The 18,070-nt window shown below is 38.3% G+C and overlaps 2 protein-coding genes across 2 annotated transcripts; both read left to right on the plus strand.

Annotated features, from left to right (window-relative positions):
• The first annotated feature begins 1,443 nt into the window (after nucleotides 1-1,443).
• On the plus strand, nucleotides 1,444-8,549 carry LOC119738305 (lysophospholipid acyltransferase 7-like). Its single transcript, XM_038213149.1, has 7 exons — nucleotides 1,444-1,739; nucleotides 3,401-3,527; nucleotides 4,223-4,397; nucleotides 5,412-5,613; nucleotides 6,661-6,825; nucleotides 7,243-7,410; nucleotides 8,216-8,549. Exons 1-7 carry the CDS (start codon nucleotides 1,525-1,527, stop codon nucleotides 8,544-8,546), a joined length of 1,383 nt encoding a protein of 460 aa, XP_038069077.1. The 5' UTR covers nucleotides 1,444-1,524; the 3' UTR covers nucleotides 8,547-8,549.
• Nucleotides 8,550-10,144: 1,595 nt separating this feature from the next.
• Nucleotides 10,145-18,010, plus strand: LOC119737966 (lysophospholipid acyltransferase 7-like). Its single transcript, XM_038212641.1, has 7 exons — nucleotides 10,145-10,422; nucleotides 11,385-11,511; nucleotides 12,073-12,250; nucleotides 12,634-12,829; nucleotides 13,231-13,395; nucleotides 14,628-14,792; nucleotides 14,961-18,010. The coding sequence occupies exons 1-7, from the start codon at nucleotides 10,211-10,213 to the stop codon at nucleotides 15,292-15,294; spliced, it is 1,377 nt and encodes a 458-aa protein (XP_038068569.1). The 5' UTR covers nucleotides 10,145-10,210; the 3' UTR covers nucleotides 15,295-18,010.
• The last annotated feature ends 60 nt before the right edge of the window (nucleotides 18,011-18,070 follow it).

Raw genomic sequence — 18,070 nt, forward strand, 5'->3', positions numbered from 1 at the left:
AGAAGCACATAGTTTCCTTCACAGTTAAAGTCCTGTTTAACTTAGTTGACTGCCAATCAGTGAAGGCCAACACAGTAGTGAACACTCGTCACCAGGATTGTCTCACATTTAGTCACCACTATGCTAGAACTCAAACCCTGAAAAACACACCTAGTCATGTCTTCCCCCGAATCTGGAGTAGTTTGCCATCGCATGTAAGGGACTCTCTATTAATTGATTCATTCACACTGTTTAACACCCGATTATCCGCCCATTATTATGAGTGTTAAAACCTTGAGCTGGAAATAGGCCCCCCCCCCCAAGTGTTTAACTCTTTTGATCTACTTTAATCTTTTTAAAGTAATTTCATGTGTATATTTTTCCACTGTAAACTGCCATCATTCTTTTATTTCATTGTTATTTTATTTTATTTTATTTTATTTTATATTATTTTCCTCTTTTGTGGTTAAGTTTGTTTATTTATTCATTTATTTATGTCTGAAATAATGTTGGTTTTCAGGCCTATTTTTCCGGTTGCTTATCATTTATTATTACTTGTATTTATTTTGTTATTGATACTTTTGTTGTTGCTTTTCTTGTTCATTGGATGGATATTTTTTTGACGTAGTTTTTCTCGCATGTCAACTGTATTTTTTACTTTTCTCTATCAGGTTTTTATTGCTTATTATTATTATTTATTTTTATTTCATTTTAAATTATTTTGTTTACTGTATCAATCTTTCGTTCTGTGTTTTTATGTTGTTGTGTGGTTGTTGTTGTCTTGTCTTGTCTTGTTTGTTTGTTTGTTTTTTGTTTTGTTTTGTCTTGTCTTGTTTTGTTTCGTTTTGTCTTGTCTTGTCTTGTCTCTTTGACTTGTCTCTTGTCTTGACTTGTTTTGTTACATTTTGTTTAGTCTTATCCTGTCTTGTTTTGTTTCTTAGTTTGTTGGGGTGTTTGTTAGTTTTGTTTTGGCTTGTTTGTCTGTTTTTCCCCAGTCTTGTATAATCTGCAGTTGTTAGGTTTTTATGCCAGCTATTCTTGCCTTGAGAAAACTGTAATCTTTTAAATCTATTTATCTTTTTAAGTATTATTTTTAAGGCGGTCTTATTTTTCATTGAATTTTATACCTAATTTTTAATATATTTTGTATGTTACATGTACCATTCAAGTTAGGATTGACAGGCTTTCGAGTCACAGTGTTTTATTATACTTTTGTCAATCCTGGCCAGCTTGGATTGGATTGTTTTTGTTTAGTTTTGTATACTTTTGTGAATTGCTTGTTGTACCTTGTAATTTGGCCGAATAAATAATAATAATAATAATAAAGTGTGCCAAATTGCTATCTAACTTTGGGCCAATGCGGAAAAAATAATGCGCACCTGTTTGTGTCATATCGCCCTCAAGTGGGAAAGTTCTGAAAAGTTTCCCCGTGTCGCTGGTGCCGCTTCAATCGTTGTGTAAACCGATTTATAACTTTGCGGCGGCGGATACCAATACCAATCAGAACTTGCCGTGCAAAGTTTTGGTGAAGTTCGTTTTAAGAAGATGTCACCGACAGAAATAATTTACGTTTTCGTGTTGTTATCCTCGGTTGGTTTCGGACAAGTGATCAAATATGTCAAGAGTCCGATCCAGAAGCAGTTGATCTCAACCTGTGTGGGTGTTGTGATGGTGGTCGGGCTGTGTGGTTGGCAGACGTACCATTCAGTTTTATCGGTAGCTGTGACGGTAGCCATCATACGAGGAATTGGTGCCAACAGGTGGGCGCGGCCATGTCAGATACTGAGATAGGGTAGAAAGCCCCGAAAGAATGTTGTATGCTGACGATACTTCTGTGGTTGTGCACAAAGTCTGTGGAGAGTTGAGTGCATTCTCAAGTTATTTTCTAACGTCGTTACAACAAAATTAAAAATGTTTCTCACAGAGTCCCCCAAATTATGTCTTTTCAACATGTTTGCACAGTGCCAATAAAAATGACTGACCTTCGTATCACGTACATGACGTACTCAGCTTGCAACATTCTTTCTCGCTAATTAATTTGTGAAATGTTATTAATTGTTACATTGAAACGGTTAACATTCAATCAAAAATAAAAAGGACAACACTATCAATTGCAAAAACACCACTGCGAATCTAGACTACATGTATATATAGTCGTGTTCCCTAACGTGGTAATCCTTACTTTTAGGACACCTCTATTTTTTACGAGTTCTGTTCAAAACTGACTTTTGCAGATGTCTGTCCAGTACCAAAGTGACTTTTGCAGGCTAAAGCAGTCTTTAGAAGTCAAGAAGGTGTCATTGCCAATTGTTCAGATGTGCCAAGAAGTATCAGAATGTCAATTTTGAGTGTCATTTAGTCAACTGTTTTGGTGAGTCTTTCCCTTCCTATATAGGAACGGGGTCCTAAAAGTAAGGATTACCCCTAACGTGGCGGGCACACTTCGAAGCTTACCCAACTTTCCTCGTGTAGTGTTGCCAAACCTCTTTGTTGACAAACCTCAAATTCATGCAGTAAAATACTGGTACTTTTACCTTATTAATGCTTGCTATTTAACCTCCGTGAACAATTTCGGTTTCATAAAATTTAAGCCGAAATTAAAAAACGGTGGCGTCCGGAAATTGGGCACAAATTGGCGGAGTGTTCCCTAACGTGGCGCACTTAAATAAATCTCGGAAAATTCCAAATTAACATTTAAGAATTTCTGTAAACTTGATTAATTCTGATAAATCATCATTATTTCTACTTACATACCCAGCCAGATGTTTGTCAGAAAATTATTTTCTTATTTTTCGGGGCATTTTCAAAGGTTCCACTTTGCACTTGAAAATAAAATCGGAAAATCACGCCAAAATAATTTTTTCTTTTAACTTTGTAGCGGGTAAATAAACTCGCAATTTATGAACGGGAGTGTTTAGAACTTGATGAAATTTCACTTTCTGTGAAATTTCAGTTAAAACTTTTGCTCTAGCTAGGCGCTACAGGCGAAAAATCAAAGTGCGCCACGTTAGGGGCCGCGCCACGTTAGGGTACATCAACAATAGGCCTAATCACATTTTGCTCATCCAACCAGAGTGTTTTGTTAGCTGGTTTACGTTGGACTTGGAACAGTCCTATAGGCCTACTTTATGTTCTTAATCAAATCCTACTTTTTATCGAAGCAAATTACATTTATTATTAACATGTAGTGATCCATGGATTCAGAGGTGTTTTTTTCATGGAAATAAGGTCAGAGAACCATTTCATTGGTAGTCTGGTTCCTACTCCTAGCCCCATAAATGTGGCCAATTTACTGGATACCTCCGTATCTGGTTCCAAGAGCCAAAGATCCTAATGTTGAATATTGTCAGGGAACCTGATGGTCGACTGCCGTAACGATAGCCTCGGTGTAATTCTTTGTATTTATTGTTTTTGTCAACAGGAAGTGTCACCTATGGAGCTTTGCGTTCAACTTTACCTACCTTCTCCTCTTCAGGCTTGGTTATCTGATTGGTTTGTCAGTGCCAACAGGTTTCTCTAATGTTGTACAGTTGCTTCTGACTCTACGGGTACGTCAATGCCCAAACATGGTACAATCGAGTCTATCACAACTTCACAAGTGCATCGTCAGTAATCAAAAGTCTCACGGCCACAAGTTAATCACAAGTCCATTCACAAATCCAGTCACAAGTTAAAGGGGAAGGGGAAAACAGTGACATTTTGTCGCAGTTCATTTGAAGAGTACTGTACGGTGATTTGGCTTAGTTTAGATAAGTTATGATTGACTTGTGATGGAATAATGAGGACTTTTTGTGGAGTTGAGTTAGCATTTATTTCAACAGTGATTTTCATACCATCTTAATGTTTAACTTGACGAATAGTTGGTTTGAATTTAGGATTTAAATTAAGAGAGGAGAGGTAACAAAAATAAAAGCTACTTTGGTTCCAGGTTTTGATTTACAACTATTTCTTTTTGGGTTTATTAAAAATGTTAAAAACAGTTTCCGAAAAAAATTTGTGAGAATTTTAGAAAAGTATCTGTGAATCTTGGAATCCAATAAAGAGACTTTTCAGGCAATGTGGACTGGAGTTTGCATCAATAAAATGTTGGTAGGCTGGACCTTTTAGCCATGTTAGTCTTCCCCATCCTGAGAGAAAGCTAAAGGTCATACAATGGCACAACATTGAGAACATTAATTTGACATTTATCAATTAACTTTTCAACAACATTTGGTGCAATGAGAATTTATCTTATCGTTTCCAGCTTGTGGGTATCTCGTTTGAGATCAAGGATTCCTACACAGCCAAAGCAAGAGCTAGAGATGCAAGTATCAACCATAATCAGCAGAATGGAAAACCTCGCTACGAAGCTATCATTCAGGAACCGAGTATCGCTGATATCTGTCACTATAGCTACTGCTATATTGGACTGTTTTCAGGTACTTCACTCTTCAGTGTAAGGGGGGTGTGTGGCCTAGTGGTTAGGGTTTGTGACTCATGATCAGAGGATCAGGGGTTCGAATCCAGCTGCTGGTCATATGTTGTGTCCATGGGCAAGCCACTTCACCCCCACTTGCCTCTCTCCACCCAGGAGTGTAAATGGGTACTGACATTAGCTGGGGAGTAACCTGCGATGGACTGGCATCCCATCCAGGGGGAATAGAAATATTCTCAGTTGTTTCATGCCAAGGAAACCAGAGATAAATGCCAGCCTGATGGGCTTTATTCATTGCTCGTTACAGACTTTACGACTTTTCACCCTTCAGTGATTATAAGGGCCCGAAAACACAAGAACTGAAATACCCATACAGAGGCTGAAAATTTGGGTCACACCTCACATGCTACATTTATTGACCATATCCCGTATTTGTTCAAAACCTAAATGAACTTTCTCTGTCAAAGTTAGGGGGTATTTAAGCACTGAGTCTATTTTGTGTAACATCAAAATTGATAAAAATGTTTTTAAGAGTCTGTTATACTTTTTGACATTCCGTTTTAGTTAATTATATTGAAAAATGCACTTTTTAGACAATTATAATTTGCTGTGCTTTACTGGACAACTGAGGGCCCGCCCTGTTGCTGTGATGTCATTTCAGGAAGACACTGTTCAGTTTTGGGGTTTTCTGTTCCAATTGTGATCCCAAAAATGTGCTCATTGAAAACATTTGTGAGAAAAGTTTGCTTATTGGCTTACTGCCAAAATTTACAACAGTAAATTATCAAAATTTCTGGAAATCACACATTTGCATTATCGTAAAAACCAAAAAGGCACCAAAATATCCTTAAAAATGGCAAAATGAAAATTGAAAATAAGGTCAAATGGGACATATTTTCAAGGATTGCACAAAAAAAATCACATTGTATGGGCCCTTTAGGGTCTATTAATGCCGCAAAACTATAAGTTTTTCACTGTATGAATGTTTTTGTGGTTTTCCTGTGTTGGATTTTGACAGGTCCATACTACACCTACAAGACATACAGTGACATGCTTCACTGTAAGAACTCCCATTCTATTCCCACCACGTGGCCCATTATTGAGAAACTCAAGATGCTGGTTCCTCTCGGTGCTGCTTACGTGGCTCTGTCTTTCTTCAAGTGCTCATCCGCGCCGTTCTTTCTGTCCGAGGAGTTCTATTCACACGGGTATTTTCAAAGGTAAAAAAAAAGACTGTGAGTATTTCTGCCGGCAACATCTTGAAACATTACTTTTTCCTACGTGGAAAGTGCCTTGTTCAGAGTCTTGACCCGTTCCTGATTGCTATGCTGTCGAGTCCACCACAAGTTATCCGTTCTCAAGTCACAAGCTATTGAAATCAACTGTGATATAAACGTGGTGCGCAAGTACCCCCTCAACAGTTACAACGAGAGAGTTGGGGAAGACCAATGCTACAGAAACTTAAACGCATATGAGCAATTCCAGCATTCTACAAGGAAGGTGTAATGTCTGTGACGGAGCCAATTAACCATGATATCTAATTAGTGATCTAGACAAGTGATCCGAAACTCCTAGTCTGTGATCTCCTTCACAATTACTAGGTGATGAATACATCCAATGTGGGAAAACAAAATACATGTAATGTCTTTGATTGAGCTCATAAAAGCTCTGTCGTGGACATGTAGCATTGGAATTACCCACATATCTTCGTGCGAAGACACAATCAGTTTCAGAACAAAATTGTTAGTGCGTACTTTGTGCCGTACACATGCGAACCAGTACACTAATGCGGTGTGCCTCTCCAAGTGGAGTTCTTAAATTGGTAAAAAAAAATGACACTTACATTACTGTGTCAAAAAAAAGATATTTACATTACTGTGGTAACAAAAATACATTTTTTTTACTGTGTCATTACTGTGTCATTGTTAATCCTGCTACTTGCGACTAAACATGCAGTGGACTCACCTATACTGAAACATCGTCTTACAAAGTAGGAAGATTGGGGGTAATACCATGTGGAAAGTAATCGCTCCTCAGGACGGGCAGAGCACACTGCCCAAAACGTCAAGTTCTACACTCAACCAACCGGTTCTTTTCAGAACCATACTTCTTCCAAGAATAGACTACTTTCCACATGGTGTTACCCGCAATCTTTCTACTTTATCTCATCAGCCATGCAAAGCTTCAAGTCATATCCTCTAACAATTCATCCGTTTCACTTAGAATTTTGTTTCCATTTTTGCTCCCTCCAACCCCCATCCCTCCAGGATCTATTTTACAGTAGTGCTAGTGACTGCCTATCGCCTGCGCATGTACGCTGCATGGCTGTTAGCAGAGTGCGTTTGTATCTCGGCAACATTAGGAGCTTATCCTGTGTCGACCAAGCCTAAGGTTGGCCTGGGACCTAGTGTGGAACCTGCGGAAGACAGCAAGTAAGAACAGCAACATTTTACCGATAATTCTTTCTTTAGATAAATTCAATATTGGGCTTTGCCCTTCACCAACAGTATACTCAGTGTTGTCCTGGGTGATTATGAGAAAAAAAATCACTCGGGTTGGACTCAAACCCATGACCTCCTGCGTACTAGCGCAGACGTCTTACCACTCGACCACCGAGTTTCGCCGGGGTCGGGTGGCTGGTTTGAATCTGAAATATTGAATTTACATCATCCCAAGGCAAGTTCCGTCTTGCAGTGAAATTCTGTGTTAATTTGATCTTGTCTCAGTGAACATGCTTATATTCAAAGCTCGAAAACAAAGTTCAAATCTGAATATATTGCAGTCTTTATGTTTTGAATTTTATGTTCAGATGTTAGATTATAAACAGATTTTACTGGACCTTTCCACAGATCGAGCTCTGAGCCAGTCGAATACAACTACACGACCATTCAGAATATTGACTGGTACCATTGCGAGAGCACGACTGATTTCCGTAGTGCCATGCGCTACTGGAACATGACAGTCCAATGGTGGTTGAAGAACTACGTGTATATTCGATTTCCATACAGATCCTGGAGGTAAGCATGATGATCAAATTTTCAATGTGGATTGGCCACTGCAGATAACTATTGTGCAAATTAACCCGACCTGAAACCAAAACTGACTTGACCGGAAACCGAATTCGGGTCGTGCGGGTCAGGTCGGGTCGGTTTGTCCATCATTTCAGTCGGGTCGGTTTCGGTTTTGCGTTTGCAATTTTCAGGTTGGGTCGGTTCGGTTAAGCCATCTTGTGAAAAACCCGAAATAAACCGAAAACAACTGAAACGGTTTGGAAATTCATTGGGTGTGGTACTATTGCAGAGTTGCTGTGCCCGGTACGACTGACGTCAGCCGACCGCCCAAATGTGCATGTAGTTTGCGGTCTACCATGCAGTCTATAATGTGGAGGCCCATCAGTGCTAAAAGTTAAGGCACAAAAAGCGGTTACAGTTGCCCAAGCCAGATATTTGTGGTTTTTCGGGTCTGGTCGGTTTGGGGTCGATTCGGGTCAGTTTTTGCTTGAATTTTTGTCGGGTCGGGTTGGGTTGGATTAGGAGCGTATGTTTCGGGTTGCTTTGGCCTGATCAACCCGACCCGATGCACAACGCTACTGCAGATGCAGCCTAGATGGCAAATTCAACAATCCGTATTTTGTAGTGAACCTTCTTTTTACATTATGTGAAAATACAAAAAGTAAATATTGTAATTTAGTTTGAACAGTTATCAATTTTAGTCTTGGAACTAAAAGCAAGAATTGATAGTGTTGTATCTTAAAGGGTACAACTCCAAAGATAATATGAGAGGATCATATTTTAAACCTTCCTTCTGTCATTTATCCCCCAGTACCTTCGTCACATTCCTGGTCAGCGGTTACTGGCACGGCATCCACCCAGGCTATTTCCTGTGCTTCCTGACCACGCCCATGATCCTCATCGCGGAGGACAGCATGCGTGTCTTCCGACGTGGCGACGCCATCTTCTGGTATGACAAGGTGGGATGGGTCATGAAGTGTTACACATTCCAATATGTCCACATGGGATTCCAATTGTTAGGGTTCTGGGCTACCATGCGCCACTGGGCATCCACGTACTTCCTGGGGCATGCTCTGACTGGATTCTTTCTAGTAGTGTCCATCATTTTCAGGCCACGGAGAACCGAGAAGAAAGTCGAGTGAGAAATGAACTTTTTTTTTTTTTCAAAAAACATATTCTGCTCTCTCACTTTTAACCATAGAGCTATATTAAATTACTAGAGTGCTAGCTCCTCTTCCCCCGACATTCTCAATTCTTGTGTTTGTGGTACAAAATAAAATCAAACTAAATGGATTTCGGATAATGCACTCTGCGACCCGACAAACCCCTTGTCTTAGCGATAAGTGTTACCCAGTACTGGGTTCTTTAACGTGCATTACCCGACACACGGGACCCACGGCTTTACGTCCCATCCGAAGGACGAAGCAATAATGGTAAAGTGCCTTGCTCAAGAGCACAAGCACCATGTTCCCCGTCAGGATTCGAACCCCACGACACACAAGTCGAACACTGTAACCATTGGACCACAGCACTCCACAGTAAATGCTGCATTGACCCCCCCTTTTCAAGACCAATGTTTAGTCATGAAAGGGAATTATCAACTCGTGCTCTGGCAAACCTTTCCACAAATCAGGAAGACTAACATTTACATTTTTCAGGGATTAAATTGGCATGTCCTTAATTTTGCTGCGAAGTGTTTTTTTGGCTGAAGATTTAGCTTTTTGTATAAATTTTGTACCGAATGTGAGGCTTACACTATTACAGTATTGTACTTATTAAATTCACAGTAATCCAAATTTATGATACCAATTTAAGATAAGTGACTGTTCAACTGTAGTGGACTCCATCAATTTGCAGGTGGAATTTTGTACGATATGCAAGTTTTAACACGATTTTGCCAGTGTACTTAAGACACATACCATTGCTTAAGTATGACTCCAAACTTCTGTAAAGAAGGTAGATCTCGATCTATTATTGATCTTCATGGGCTCTCCAACAAATTTTGATTTTTTTTTGTCCTAATGAATTTTGAATTTGTATATTTTATTTTAATGAAAAAAACGGGTGTATTATTTCCTTTAACTTCAACGTGGCATTTTTTGGATTGCGTTTTCAACTCTTCGGTGAATATTTTTGTACTTAGTTTAGTAGAAAGTAGCAATAACAATAAAATCTATTTAGGGTGAAACTTGAAAGTAGTTTTTGTAGTAAGAAAAATATCAGTACTGGTGGTGATCCTTACTGAGTGACCTGACTTATTGCATATGTTTTTAGCATTTCCAAATTGTGTGTGTCAACTCATATAGCAACATTGATATTTGTTTTTGATTGAGTGCAGCTGCTGCAGCATCAACAGTTAGAATGAAATAATATATTTTAATTATTTTTTTTTCTTTCTTAATTCTCTACCTCTTTTTTCTTTTATGTAGTATTGAATATATATTGCTTTATAAGAAACAAACTTTTTCCTTCTTTTTTTGCTGTGTGTATTTTTTTACTTTGACGATCCTTAGAGAGAGATTCTATTTTTTCATCGCAAAACTTTTCTTTAATAAAGTTTCTGACGAAAACACATATTTTATGTTGTCTTTTTTTCCCAAGATATGTTTTGTTTGCCATGTGCGTCGATCGGCGCCTGAAAATATTTTTATTTATTTTTTGGTGACCATAGCTAGCCCTCTTGTGCTAAATTGCAATGCCGCCCTCTATCGACAAGTTTAACAAAACACCGGTACACAAAACGCCGGTACACAAAACGTCCGTGAATCCTGGTCCCAAAAACATCTCTGATTTCCCACTTAAAACGATGTCGCCGACAGAGTACATCTACCTGTGCATGTTACTGATATCTCTGGGACTAGGACACGTCGTGAAACATTCCAGAAATGCTCTACAGAAGCAATTGTTGAGCACATTTGTCGGTGTGTCGATGGTGATTGGTTTATGTGGATGGCAGGCCTACCATTCATTGTTCACTACAGTGGTGGCGAGTGTTATTGTGTCGTTCATTGACCCCAGGTAAAGTCAGCTCTTTATCTTGGCCTACATGTAGTTGATTTGCTGTATATCCTATGAATGGACCAGGAAGTGTTGTAGTAAAAAATTCATTTGAAATCACTCCTTGTGTCTTTTAGAAAGCAGGGTTTTTGTTTGTTTGGTTTTTACTGAAAATGGACAACACTAATTAACACTTACATTATGTATAAACAGCACTTTTTTTTCTCCTGATTGGTAGGGTTTTATGTGTTAATTGCAAGTATTCTGTGTTTGTGCATGTTAAATTTGTCCCTTTTTAATACATGTTCCTCCCACATTGCCATTTTTATAGCTTTGTTCCCCTCCAGATGGCGGAATTTTCCCTTTTTACCTTGCCAGGCCCTTTCAGGGTTTCTCCCCTGTTCCTACGCCTGAGTTCTAGCTAAAACAATCAAAGTAAGAAAATATGGGCCTAGGGCCCTACATGTATATTACCAAACAAAAAAATGTTAAAAAACATGTTAAAGCTTCCATAAAAATAGCCATAGAGTGACATAAATAAAAGGAATGTAATAGGCCTACTCTACTGTTTGGCATTTTACGTGAAGGCTATACATGTATGTACTAAAAATCAGTTGAAAAAAAGTTCCCCTTCTCTGTTTTGTCAGTCATTTAACAAGATTAACAAGATTTTTCAACATTGCATCATAATTTTTTTCTATTTGATCTGTCGTTGTTTAGTGTTTAGTTTTTAAAACTAAAACATATTTCATGCCTGGCCCAAATAAATAAACAATTGCTGAATATTTTCCACTATAGGCCAACTACTAGTACTAGATTTCTAACTTTGAAAAAAAATTGCACATTTTATTGATGTTATTTTTTATCATAACTTTATTTTTTTCTTTCGATTGTTCAGGTGAAAGACAAAATTTACATTTGATTTACACTCTAAATTCCCAAATCAATTTCTGAATGTTTTTTTTAATTCATACATGTTGTAGGAAGTGTCACATTTGGAGTTTTGCCTTCTGTTTTTCCTACCTGACATTTTTCCGAGCCGGACATTTCTTTGGTCTGGCAGCTCCAACAGCCTTTTCCAATGTAGTGCAACTCCTCCTAACACTGAAGGTAAGCTGTGCAAGTCTAAGTAGTTTGAGTGTGCATTTTTGTTTCAAGAAAGTTAGTTTTCATATGAATGCTTAACAGTCAAACATTTCTTTGACTTTCCCTGACAGGCTTACATGCATATTGTATACAGACCAGTAAAAAACAGTCAGATCACATTCTTGTAAACACTGTGAGTAGTCAAATTCCAACAACAGACAAAAGAGGTAAACATATAAATCACCTTGAATTTTGTGAAGAAAAAATTCATTAACTGAAGGTAAGTGGATTTTTTTTTTGATTTCTCATTCAAAAGTTAATGCCTTTCTTACAGGGTATATTGCTAAGAAAATAGCAATTGAAGAAAGAATGAATTTTTCGAGGTGAAATTCGAAAATTACACGGGGAACGCATCACTAAAAAAAAATTCTAAATCAAAGAGGAATTTGAGACTGTTGAATAGTCTGTCTTTAAAAATGTTGGCAATGTGCTACTCTAGTTTTTTGCTTCAAAGTTTATTACTTTAATTAATGAAGTGCTTTTTGTTTTTAATTTGAGTTATGATGACTTTTCTGATCTCCTCAGCTAGTTGGTGTTGCTTTTGAGGTGCATGATTCCCACGAGATTGAGACCAAACAAAAAAATGCTACATCCGACCAACAAATCCAAGGTTCTGCCAAGTCCAGATACGTGGCCGTTATACAAAAGCCTGGAGTACTGGATGTCTTTCAGTATGCATTCTGCTTCATTGGAATCATTACGGGTACGTTGTATTTCTTTAGGGGTGTGCCCGACCGCAAAATGAAAAAGTTGGTTTTTTTTCAATGTAAGATGATGTCTCAAAACCGCCAAACTCACTGGTTTGACTGGATTCCTGCTGCTGCACAATTTTAACATGTTTTTAGGTGGGGTTACGATTGAGTATAAGCTTTATGTGGCCTCTCTAGACTCCCATATACTTTGCACTAAATTTAGTCTGGTACCATTTACAGTCATCAGCCGATAATTTATTTGAAGAAAAAAAAAAGTAAAAAAAAATTTAAAAAAAAGCGCGTTGCCGCACCACTAATGGGGCAAGCTCCATACCAGAAACCGGAGACTTTTTTTTGGCCTTAATCAATTTTTTTTTTCCTACGCCACCTGCAGGTCCGTACTACAAGTACAAGACCTACTATGACATGATACACTGTGAGAACTCTCAGGATATCCCGAGTATAGAGCCGATGGTGGACCGGCTAAAGACACTGGTACCCGTCGGTTTACTGTTCCTCATCATGTCACATTATCTGTCCATCGATTACGCCAAATCCGATGAGTTTTACACACATGGGTATTGGTACAGGTAAGACAAGTTATCTTTGGTTACGGTGTTTGAAGTTGAGTTGAGTTCCAGGAAATAATGGCAAATATTTAGATCTAGAATCCATAAAGCTTGTGAAGTTTCCTGAACAACTCTCAGAAACACTCACCATACGGTGCTTTAAACGTTGGTCAACCCATTAGCCCTCAAAGCGCCCACAACCGCCCTGCCATTTACTCCTGAAACTGCCCCAAATTCTGAAATTGCCTCAGTACTCTTATTGATTCAAAGATTTAGTTTTGCCTTAGGTTGCTTACTTTGTGGCATGGATCATATTCCAGTAACATCAAACGTCTTCTGTAAGTCATGTTGTCTCCAGCACTGGAGGAGAAGCTGTATAGTTTGTGAAAGTCACACCTTTTCTTTATTTCTCTTGTTTGTAGGACTCTGTACATGATACCCATGTTCATGTTGTTCCGGCTGCGCATGTACTCGGCCTGGATTCTGTCTGAGTGCGTCTGCATGTCAGCAACGTTAGGAGCTTATCCTGTCTCTCTCAAACCGAAGGTGGGGCTGGGACCAAGTGTCAACCCAGATGAGATAAACAGGTGAGGAGAAAATACAATGGGTTAAGTCACTCAAAAGAACTGCAAAGACATTTGCTTGTCAATTATTTCCCCTGTTCATCAGGCTATGAGACCATTTTTGTGCAGCAGCTCAAGATCAGCACAATCTGGTCGCTACCCTCACAGGTACCCATTTATACTCCTGGGTGGAGAGAAGCAAGTGTAGTAAAGTGTCTTGCCCAAGAACACCAGCGTCATGCTCCCAGTCAGGGTTCGAACCCATACCGTGGCACATGAGTAGAACAGCTAACCATTGGACCACGATGCTCCACAGTTTGCCTTGTTTTGGCATTATACTCTTGGGTGTATGGGCTTGAAATTGATCAGGCCAAAAAAAAATACTTCTGCTTCCGATTACATGCCTTTCAAAAATAGGGTCGGTCAGTCAGAATTTTTGTGCCAATTTTTTTTATGCTGATTGAATGGGGTATTCAATTATATGTGAAGTTTTAGCCTGAACTATTTTCATTGCACTACGAAAGCTATACAAAAAAATGGCCACAAATAGTGAATAAAACCTACCTTAATTACTGTCAATATTTTTACGTTCAATAATTCTTAAAAAATAATGGCAATTTTACAATGTCGAATTCAACAAAATGACGGTGCACCGCGCGGCCTGCCATGCATATGCCATGCTGGCGCTAGCGCATAGCCAACAAGAATTTTTTTATTTATTCAATCATTAATTTTTTTTGGGGGGGGGGAATTGCCGAAAACATTTTTAGGGTTGCGGCCTAAAAATAGGGTCGGTCAGGTAACTGGAAGCAAAAGTATTTTTTTGGGGCCTCAGTATAGCCTTGGTGGTTGAGTGCTTCAGCCATGTGTACTTGTAAGTCGGCAGTTGTCAGTTCGACTCCCACTTTAGCAAGCCTGAGGTCAAAGCTAACACAATTTGTCATAACTTAAGTTTTGTAGATCTATACATTTTATTCATATCTAAACCAAGAAGTGCGTTTTCTTTCATTTCAAACTTAACCACTTGCTGATATTACTAAGTGAATAATTCTATTTTACTTAAGAACAGACAAAATTAGTTACAAAGTTAGCAACCTCCAACAGAGTTTGCAACCTCTGAAATGAAGCCTTGGTGCTCTACCAATCGAGTTGACCTGCCATATTCCCTTCAATTTGTTCTTGTTCTGTTAAGCATCATTGGCAAAATTAGAACTGATCCCTATTAATTTGACTTATTCCTTCCCCCTCCCCCTAAGTTCTGACAAGCAAGTGGAGTATAACTACGAGACCATTCATAACATAGACTGGTACCAATGTGACTTCACCCCTACCTTCCGCGACGGCATGCGCAACTGGAACATGTCTGTACAGTGGTGGCTCAAAAACTACGTTTTCTTTCGTTTTCCTGTTAAAGCATGGAGGTAAGATTAAAACAAATTGATCTCCTAATTTCAGGAATGTTGAGATTTTTCACTAGGAATAATTGAAGCATATACTACAATTGACCTTCATTTATTTAATAATTTGTTGGCCTTGCGCTAAACATTTTTGTATTAGTATTGAATGACTTCTTGTTATTACTATTCTAGCACTTCGGTCACGATGCTGGTCAGCTCCTACTGGCACGGCATCCATCCCGGATACTTCCTCAGTTTCCTGACGGTGCCCATCGTCCTGGTCGCCGAGGATGCGATGATGCGTGCTTTCCGCACCGACGCCAACGCTCACTGGTACGATAAACTCAACTGGTTCTTCCGCATGCGAGCGTTTGAGTATCTGGCCATGGGGTTCCTACTGCTAGGGTTCTGGTCAACAATGCGATACTGGGCGTCAACATTGTTCATCGTCCACGTGGTAACATTTGTGTTCATAGCTATAGGGTATGCTTTTAAACCAAAGAAACAGAACGTTAAAAGGGAATAAGGTTTGGTTGAAATATCCAAGTGTGAGCACATGTGACTTGTTCATGTATTTTAAAATAACAGTAGGTATAATTTTTGCTCCAAAATTAAATGAAAAAGTGATACGGTTTCAGGAGTGACAAGTGTGTCGTTGCTGAGGCCTGTAAGAAGTGATGGTGATGAGGTTGTGATGAATGATTTTGATCAGAATAACAACCCTGAATGAATTTTAAAATTCAGAATGCTTGGTTGCCGATACAGATATGAAAAGCCCACCTAGGCTTCTGAGATATATTTCCTCTTTAAAAAAAATTGATAGAAAATGAAGTAGAGAAATTATGATATCACCACATGGTTGCCTGTATACATATAAGTAGCTAATAAACAGTATTAGTTATCCCACGGGTGTGAGTGGAACATCGAATAATGTAGTGCGTCTTGGTCCCATATGCCACGCGACAGAAGGCCAAGTGGCTTATGGGAGACTGATGCACTAAATTTTCCATGTTTCCTGAGTGCGCGTGGGACAACAAATTTATCTTCAAGTAAACTTGAACATAGTTTGAACGCACATGCTGGACACAAACTTTTCAGCGGTAATCCGATTACGTGTGCGTCCAGCGAAGCGCGTGCATCTGACGAGCGCGATACGCGAGGTGCTATATGGACTGTGGTGTATGGGATAATATACCACGGATTGTTGCCATGGATCGACCAATCAGAATCGAGGATTCAAGTTTGCTTGAAGATAAGTGGTTTTTTTCTGGTGCTTTAAACAAGTACACATTTAGGTGCTCTGTAGTATACATGTACATGTATATACTTGTTGCAGGTTTCTGGAAAGGGTATAGAAGTGTCTCAATGAGAATTGTGTTGGTCTGTTAGATCAGTGCACAAATTGGAATCACAGCTGAAAAAAAAAAATGTTGGACAAAGCATAAATGCATTTACAGTTAAAAATAATAACTTGTTCTGTATGGCCATGTTATTAGCGTCATTCATGTCAGTGTGCTACTTTGTTTTAAGAGACTGCTCTACCAGAAGCTGATGCAATGAAATGTTATCATACTCAGAAAAGCTAATTTATTTTTAATGATTTTAAACTGTAACTAGAAATTAGTATGGCACTTTGCAATTTTTAGATCTCAAGTTTTCAAAAAAAACACAGGTTGCCCTGGTTACTTTAACAATTTTATTATTCCAATTCCATGGAAAGACTTTTGTTTCAGGATCAGACGTTGTTTGGTTCTTGGTAATTCCACCAATAGATTTTATATTTAGAGGTGTAAATTGAAAATGTAGCATTAACCTTTTGGTCACTGTAGCACCCAAAACTGCCTGAGCACCATGTTTTTATTGAATCTTCAGTGAATAAACACAATGTAATACAATGTAATACAATGTAATACAATGTAGTACAGGTTGTAATGAGTTAAAGTATCTATCAATGGAATTTGAACAATACAAGTGTTAACATAACCAGGAAAACCTATATGATCGCGTAAGACAAGTAACCATGTTCTCTGTTGTTTGTGAGCACCTTGCCGATTTTACCTAACTGCCTACCTCTGTGCTGCCAGTAATTCATTAGGGGAAAAAAAGAATCCGTCATTCCAATCGTACCTTGACAACTGAAAAGTTCAACTTTCATCTATAAATTGTTTGCTATTGTATTTATTGAAATTGTATTGCCCACACATCTGGGACATTCTATAAATGTAGGATCCAAAGTGTGACATTTTTGACATAACTGTTACCACATGGTACTTCGTAATTGACCATTCAAGTATCATTAAGAATGACTTCAAAGGATGTATTTGTTGGGTAGGTAGTTTGCTACTCATAATCACTCTTATATGACCACTGCATTAAGGAGTGCATCAGAATTATAGAATCATAGATGGTCAGATGTAACAGGGACAGGAAAATGTATAGAATGACCCATTAATAATGTATTTCCCTTCATTCATATTCAAAGGTGGAAAGATTGCATCATATTGAATGCAGCTTACATGTACATGTATGTAATATTGAATCTGTATGATTGATAGAACGTGGAGCGGTGCTACCACAACCAAGTATTCTTGCATTGGAAAGACGTGGAATTGTTTACAATGTGTTCAGAATTTTATTCTCTAATTGCAATAGCCTATTATTCTATTCTTTTGTGTGCTAGAAATTACTCTTGCCTTAATTGCTCAAATGTTATCAAATTTTCGTAATAAAAGGACATTTTAAGCAACATGATGCCATAACTCTATAATCAAGCCAAATTTTAGCATTCTAAAATCGAAGCAGACTGTAATAAAAGTAATTCAAATTAGTGCATATTTAATTATTTCATGTTTTATCTTAACTATTTATGATGGCAAAATTTTATCTGATGTAGATAAATTCCAGGTCAATCCTGAAAATATGCTTTTTGAAATAGGCTGCAAAAAAATCAGGCACGCAACTTTTCCTTGGATCCACTGATTTCCTCGATTTTTACTTCTCATTAATGCCATTACAAATTGAAAAACACTGTCAAAGTCTTGTGTGGTTTGGAGTTTCCTGGTGTTTTTTCTAAATTACCAGTTGCTTGCCTGACAAACTAGTTGTTTTATGCTACTTGTGTGCCATTTTTTTTCATAATGTCAACCCAAAGTTTCTTTTAAATTGAGAATGGATTCTTTTGATTACAGATTGCTGCACTGTTAGAATAAATTGTGATACACGTAGATGTCTTAAAAATGAAACACCGAGTTTCTGTTTTGTCATTCGGGAAGTGTCCAGCATCATCATGACCAGTAATATCA

Source organism: Patiria miniata, unplaced genomic scaffold (genome assembly GCF_015706575.1).
Source record: "Patiria miniata isolate m_02_andy unplaced genomic scaffold, ASM1570657v1 HiC_scaffold_3, whole genome shotgun sequence".
Lineage (NCBI taxonomy): Eukaryota > Metazoa > Echinodermata > Asteroidea > Valvatida > Asterinidae > Patiria > Patiria miniata.